Source organism: Bidens hawaiensis, unplaced genomic scaffold, assembly GCF_021521415.1.
Source record: "Bidens hawaiensis isolate Kalapana, Puna unplaced genomic scaffold, B.hawaiensis_p1.1 tig00018487_1, whole genome shotgun sequence".
Lineage (NCBI taxonomy): Eukaryota > Viridiplantae > Streptophyta > Magnoliopsida > Asterales > Asteraceae > Bidens > Bidens hawaiensis.
Window position 1 is genome coordinate 117,414 of NW_027492795.1, and position 8,091 is coordinate 125,504.

At 32.8% G+C, this 8,091-nt stretch overlaps 1 protein-coding gene across 1 annotated transcript; it reads right to left on the bottom strand.

Moving 5' to 3' along the window:
- Positions 1–991: 991 nt before the first annotated feature.
- Positions 992–2,734, bottom strand: LOC143556243 (uncharacterized protein C24B11.05-like). The gene is made up of 7 exons (XM_077045617.1): positions 2,559–2,734; positions 2,407–2,472; positions 2,232–2,329; positions 1,901–2,026; positions 1,602–1,817; positions 1,459–1,524; positions 992–1,358 (listed from the first exon to the last, which is right to left on the bottom strand). Exons 1-7 carry the CDS (start codon positions 2,593–2,595, stop codon positions 1,263–1,265), a joined length of 705 nt encoding a protein of 234 aa, XP_076901732.1. The 5' UTR covers positions 2,596–2,734; the 3' UTR covers positions 992–1,262.
- Between the last annotated feature and the right edge of the window lie 5,357 nt (positions 2,735–8,091).

An 8,091-nucleotide genomic window follows, 5' to 3' on the forward strand; every position in this document is an offset into this window, starting at 1 on the left:
TGCTATAGCATATCCCAGGTAGAGGTGCACAAAAAACCCGTACCTGGAACCGGACCCGAAAAAAATACCCGGAATTGGTTTTTTTAATACCCGGGAATATTATACCTGAAACCGGAACCGACCCTACCCGTAGGGTATGGATAGGGTATGCATTTTATGGTCAATACCCGTACCCGGAACCGTACCTGATTTATACCCGTAAATACCCGGACCCGGTCATACCCTATACCCGATACCCGGTTATACCCGATACCAATTTTCTAATACCCGAAATAATACATGAGTTTTTGTAGTATATTTTTATGTTTACTTCACAACTTTTATGTTTACGTTTTTATAAAATGCATGTTACTAAGTAAATAATTTGTATTAAGTGGATTTATGGTTTTTATAATATAGTTTAATTATTTTTATACATTAATAAGCAAATTTAAATTTAAAACAAATTAAAAATGTATTAAAAAATTACAAATTCAAAACCGGGTATTAAAACCCGGTTGTACCCGGACAGATACCCGGTTCCAATACCCGAACCCGATCATACCCTACCCGGGTACACAGGGTTGAGTTTTTCGCCTCAATACCCTACCCGAACCCTACCCGATTTCTCTCAATACCCGATTTTTCAATACCCAATCATACCCGAAACTGGTCCATACCCGAACCCGGGTATTAGAAAAAACCCGTTTTGTGAACCTCTATATCCAGGTACCGTTACCGTTATCAATAACAATCAGATTCCCACCGTGATCTCACGCAACGCGCAAACAAACTAGACCGATATCACGCAACGCGCAAACAAACTAGACCGATATCGACAAAATACCCGTGGGGTTATTACCATTGAAGTGCGCAGGTTGAATACCACTGATTACCATTATATAACTAACAAGTCTACAAGTGTATCAAAGGTATTTTACTACTTTCATTACACGAGTCTAATATGTTAAGAGTATAAATTTGTTGACGTTACAGATTCCATCACATACCATTTCACACACACACTTTCATTATTATTATCATAAAAGATTTATTAGTTACAATTGAACATTTATTTATACAAGTTTGCCTTTGAATACAAGCAAACCAAACAAGTTAAGTTGGTATCATTGTCTTGACAACTCATTTAAGGATGTCCATCTGATAACCAACTAATTAGCTTCATTTCTCTACAGACATTAGCATTCATTTGTTTCGTATCTACGTTCCAGGGACGCGATTATTGTTATTTTACATCCATTTACACGAGCACGGTTAGGGATTTAATTTGCTAACCATATTTCGGAAATAATGTGGGATATGTTATGTATCTTTTCCAATGCATAATCTGCTCCAGTTGTCCTCATTGTCTTTCCAACCTGTCCAATAATTTATACAAACAAAACAATAATTAAGCATATAGAGAAATAATAAATAACTAGTAACTAAACAAAAACCATTATTATTTAATCATATTACCACAACAGTATGAAGGCCAACAAGTTTGGCTGCGGCAACATTTCCAGCATTGTCGTCAAAAAATAGCTGTCAAAACACTATGCGTATTTAGCTGAAAATGACTAATTAATTATGACAAATCATCAAACTATATAAATGAGTACCGTTCTGCTAGGGTCAACTTCAGCAACGTCAATAGCAATATTGAATGCATCTATTGAAGGCTTCAAAATCACAGGAAACTCCTCTGGAGAAGATGACTTGGAATTGAATAAATTTGGATTCATGGTCTCGAAACAGATGATCCGTTCGAAGCAGTCAGCTATTCCAAGAAGATTCAATGCCTTCGTCGCATGAGTACGATCGGAATTCGTGAATATCTGAAAATAATTGTCAACTTTTTTTAAATTACTTGTGATTTTAGGGGTTAAAACAAGACATTAAGACAATATAGTTAGCTTACAATTTTTCGTTGAGTGATGGTGAGCAAAAGGCTTCGTAATTCAGGATCGGGCTTGATTAGGTGGTAAGGCAACCTTCCGTGCACGATGCTGTGGTATTCATCCGCGTCAACATCATACCCTAACGCCTGAAATTAAACACACAAATTGTTATCAGTTATGTACTATTGATTAACTATATGTGACGTTATAAAAAACTAATCACATAATATCTCATAGTTATAAGTTATGATGATAATAATAATAATAATCTATATTCCCTAATAATTGTCACAAACTTTTGATGATATAAATAATTAAACATGTAACAATTCTAGCTGTAAATATAATTACTCTTAAACCAGCGAGAGTACTCCCGTAAGTTTTGAAGAGCTGAACACGAAGAGCAGAGGCTTTCCTCGGTTCAAATCCGCATTTTTCATTGAGAAAATCTGCAAGACACAATTCAAGCCAAGTTAAGTTTAATTTTAGTTTAATGATTTGGCTTCTTTGTGGTGTGAAATCGTACCGTCTATGTTACGTTTAGTAGCATCACCGAATCCGATGCTTGAAGAGTACAAAGTATCATCCAAATCTGCAATTGATCATCATTAATGTCTATAAACATTAGAAGATATATAATTTGTTAAAAAACAATAATAAATGAGAATGAATACGTACCGAAGATGAGACAATCGAAAGGCGAGTATGAACCCATGGGTGACTGATATTATTTAGGGTAATTTTGATTGAAATTTATAAGCAAGTAGAGATAGCAGAGGAAGAATGAATGGGAAGAAATGGAATGTATTTATAATGGAATGGATGTGATTGATGACTTTTTCCTAAGTATTAAAATGTATAACGTGAAAAATGAGTGTATATCAACCGCGTTGAGTTGTCCCTACATGTCTTATGTTATCTAGAAGAGAATCTTTTATTGCTTCATCCACGTAGGTAGCATCACCGATGATATTTTTAATTCTATAATTGAGCAATAAATAATATCAACCCATCCATTCTTATCTATAACTTTATTGTATGTTCCAAATTTATGATATTCTCATATTTATGCGTCTACCTATTTAACTGAGGATGTATACACAACCCTTCTTTTAGAATCTATTTTCTATCTAATCAACTTTAGATGGATGATAAGTATCGACTGATAATACATCATTGGTTATTAATAATACGTTTATAGCAAAAGGGGTAGATGATGTTTACACTCTAAATCAACCACTTTGGTTGATATTTGGTCCAAAGTTACATATGATTTCAGTAAACGATAAAATATATGGGCTTGCTGGTTCAATTGGCAAGACTAGTTAAGGGGGTGTTTGGAATTGCTTATTTTTACCAACTTATAACTTATAAACTTTCAGAAAAGTAATAAGGTGTTTGGGATTGCTTATATTGTGAGAGGAAAAGTTCTATAAGTTACATTTTTGTAACTTATTAACTTAATGAAAAGTTATAAGGAGACAAAATAAAAAATCCCAAACACCCCTAATTGGAACATTATTGTGTGTGTGGGTGTGGGTGGGGGGTTGGGTGTGTGTGTGTGTGGGGGGGTGGGGGGGGGTAGAGGTGGGTCGGAGTGTTAAGGGAAAAATGAGGAGAACTTCCATTAAAACTTTATCAATTCAACATATAATAAATTTTTAAACATTCTATTTAATTTCCATTTGCAAATTCAATTTTAGTTTCAATTCATATTTCTTAAAAAATGTTCCGTGAACCAAACGCCCTATATCTCTTAATCAGGAGGAATTGCCATTGTTCGGGTGTTTAGTTTTCTGGTGGTTTGTGTTGTTTTTTTAGTTTTATTCACTAGTTTATCGGTGTTTTGCGAATTACTAAATCTTCGATTAATATATCCTTTTCCGTTGGTTGTTCAAAAAAAAAGTTACGGCTTGATCGATTATGTACATATAGATAACTCCAAATACAAATAGCATAGAGAGTAAATAACGAAGTAAATAATAGAACATTCACATTTGGTTCTCCATCCTCGTTATAATATTTGTAAATCTTTGATGAAGAAGATTCCGCCCTGATTATTGCGAATTGTCCGTTTTAGGATGTCAAAAAGATATGATGATGCTTTTAGAGAGAATTTGTAATCGGTGTTCTTTCTCTATTTATGTAAATCTTAATTAACATCTAAGGGAAACATAACCCTAGTTATAGTTAGGGGTATTTCTATCAAATACCCACTAAGTTAAGGGACCGGTTATGTCAATGTGGAAAACATAGTTTAATTGGTAAAGGCCACATAAACGGGATTTTGAATACTCTTACTTTTTGCCGAATAACCTTTTATAACGTGTAAATCATTAAGTTTAGCCAAGTTAAAACACCCATGATCTAGTTTCATATTGAAACTATAGTAGAGAGTTACAACCATTCGAGCCGCTGACAACTTGAGACCCCCTTAGCGAATACTAAAGTCTTAACATAAAACATTTAAAACTTAAACTAAAATGACTTAAATAAAACCTGATGGTCGGGTATTTTGTATATATTTGTATATATATATATATTAGTGTGTTAATTGTGTAGTTTCATTGAGTATATTGTTAGAACTTTGGTACTACATACATGCTTTTTTATTTCAGACAATTGATCGTTAAATATGCTAAATTGGATACTTATACGAGCATGGAATGATATCTCGGGAAGACCGGAGCATAGACTGAAGTCTTAGGAAGTGTTAGAAATATTCGGGAAGTTTTTGGATGAGCAACCTAAAGCCAATGCTAACACTGAACAAGACGTGTTGACAAAAAGCGACCAAGAAGTAAAACAAGCATATCCCGGGCTAGAAAATGAGTTACGTGACCCATAATATATGAATTTTGGGTTTCTCGACGAGAGGAATCCAAAAATGAGGTCTTTTTGGTCTCAATACGCGATGGACATAAAAAACATGAAAAGTCGGGTTTTGACTTATATATTCTATTTTACGAACCCTAATCAAATATTACAACTTCTAGTAGATATTAGGCGATTTTGGGTGAATTCCAGGGCTACCAATCATACCTTGATCAGTCTTAATAGCCTTCCTTATCATAATTGAAGACCTATCGATGACGATGCTTGGCTAGTCTTCTCGAATCATACCCGGGATGTAGAGTATTGTATTTTTCATTTTTCTCATGTGTTTAAGAACGAATGATTTGTAATTATCTTTGATTAATCTATAAGTATTAGTGCACACTCAGTCGGTTTATGTGTATTTCGATCAGAATGATTATTTTTCCAGTTGCTATGATAATTGTTTATAGGGTTGTTTTGACTAGTTTGAATATGATAAAGCATACAATTGCCCTTAGTTGGGTCATGTTGGCAGTAATTGTTTGATAACTAGTGCTATGTGTTAGCGATTGTTGATTCCTAAGGTTTACCTAGTTAGTCAATCTGATTTGATCAATGATGATGAATATGTTAAATGACATGGGATTACTGTTTATTGACTTGCTTGGAACCTGGGTGTGATTTGTCTTATTTATTGATTGAAACTTGTTTTTTTACTTGCTTGATACTAAAACTAAATCTCTTGCTAGTGTGATTAGCACTCATCTGTGACTTCATAATTAGAAATTGGTTACATGTTACACTGACCACATACTCCTTGTGGTTCGACACCCTACTTATCCTAGCTTGCTTAAGGTGATTAGGACTTGATTATAATTGTTTTTAACTAATTAGCTACAGTCTAGCATCAAAATGGCGTCGTTGCTGGGGAGTTAGTGCGCTTAATGTTTTCATGTTATTTGATTTTCGTGTTATTTTTATGTTAAGTTTAGTTTTAATTTTTAGTTGTTAGTTTATATTTTATATTCCTATTTTACGCGGGGTGTGTTGTTTGTGCAGGTAACAATTTTATGCACACTTGTCACACCCCAACCTAAGAAGGAAATGTCGGGGCACGAACTGATTGTTTACAGCTCACAAGGTACTATCATGCAATATTAAATGGTGACAATATCGATTAATTTAAATTAAATATTCCAAATTAATCCAAAACAAACAAAGTACATAATCATTAAAGTAAAAACAAATACGTTCAAATTTTAATGTCTTGATAATTTCTTCTAACTTAATCATCCTTAAATGCTTCACCAACTTGCAATCAATTCAAACGAAAACTTGCATATGCGTATAAAATAAAGTAGATTTATCAATACAAGGTTGAGTGAGTAAAACATCAGTCAATTTAAATATAATATAACAAAAAAGAGCAAAACTGTCATTTGTGATATACAATCAAGCCAATGAGCAATTAATGGGTGTCGGTAAAACCATTGCCTTGCGAAGTGGGCATTGTTAACTACAACGGTCGTATGATCATACTACTAATGTGATTATGATGGACCTCTCCGAATGCGTTCAAGTAAACAATTTAACATATAGCAAGTTAGTCGAATAATTGATAAACACACAAGGTTAATAATTTGCTAATGTGAATACTAAATAATATAGAAATACTATATAGTACGCATACGTCCCCAAAACAATTGAAATTACGTAAAATGGGGAAATGAGTTACTCACCTTATCAAATAAGCAAGAGGATAAAAATAAGAAATAAGGCGTCACGCTCATTGAGTAATATCAACGGAAAAACCTAATTAAGAGTGATAGCGAGAAAATAACTATAGATTAATATGGATCCTATAATTGATAGAGATTTAGAATTGAATGATGATCAGGTGTATTTATAAAATAATAAATTATTTAAGTTATTACTATTTATAAAGATTACTTTTATTATAGATTGTATATAATTTGAATGATATAATATAAAATATACTTTTACATAGAATACTTAAACCAATAATAATTTGATGTATATTTATTTTAAATTAAAAACTTTTTATTTGTTAAAAACCTTTATCATTTTATTACACATTATATACATATATACATACAGAGCAGGGTTATAATAAGAAATAGATTTTTCCTAAGAAGTGTAGAAAGTGTGTTTTCACCATTAGATCTAATAAAACACACCGCACAATAAACACACTTTCCATATCCACCGTTAGATCAACATATCTAATGCACCAGATTACTTCTTACACTTCTTAGACACACTCCACTTCTTATTATAACCCCACCATATACATACATATATAATTATATATATACATATATTTTTAACGAAAATAAACTAGAAACAACAATTTAAACGAGCCGGTTTCTTAAAAACATTAATTAATTTACCTTTATATAATACTTATATTGCATTTTATTGATTAAAAAGGATTAAAATAATAAGAAAATCCCCAAAAAAACAGACCGGAGGGACTCGTACCTGCAACCCACAGCCGTCCAGTGACTTACCCATATGCACCAACCAACTGGGCTGGTGTCTAACTCAAGTATTATATGAAAACGATTATTTATATACACAAACAGATTGATCCCAAATCCATATGAACCCTAGCAATTCACAATCAGCCAATACGTTAAATGTTTGGCCGATTAACCATAGGGTTAATGCAATTGACTTAACGACGAAACGAATCACGTATTAATTACTTATAAAGATGATTAATTGAAGGTTAATTTGAACGAACTGAGCCGAGAACTTGTATAAGAATTGGTACTAGCAGCCTGCGATAATGTAATTAACTATGGGGGTTTCATTCGCGAGGTATATAGGAACGTGCAGACAAGATTAATTGTAATATTATGACATCTAGATGGTATAACACCAATATGATATAGACGGTTTCGTTATTATGTGATTTCGTATCAAATAGATCATATTTTCCAAATTAATTGTGTCGTTGTGTGTTGTAATAGGCATATACACAATTTACTAGGATAATTTCTAAGTTTATCACGAGAATTATGGTAGAAGACATCAACCGGGTTTCGGGTTTACGGTTTGGATATGGGTTTGGATTTAGGATATAATATAATAATATAATTATATTGCAGATTTAAGGTCCCTCAAGTTCTTCTGAAAATAAGAGTTTAAACTAGAGTTTAGGGTAAATTTTGAATACAGTTTAAAACTATTTTGATAAATCGAATAAATATAATAAATAATAAAAATAAAATATTAATAATTCGATAAATGCGATGTTTTATTGATTAAACTACCCGATCATAGAAACGGGTCGGGTAACGCCTAACAATATAATAAGCAAAAAATCCAAGTTGTTACAACACCCGCCACTCGGGCAGACAGTCACCAC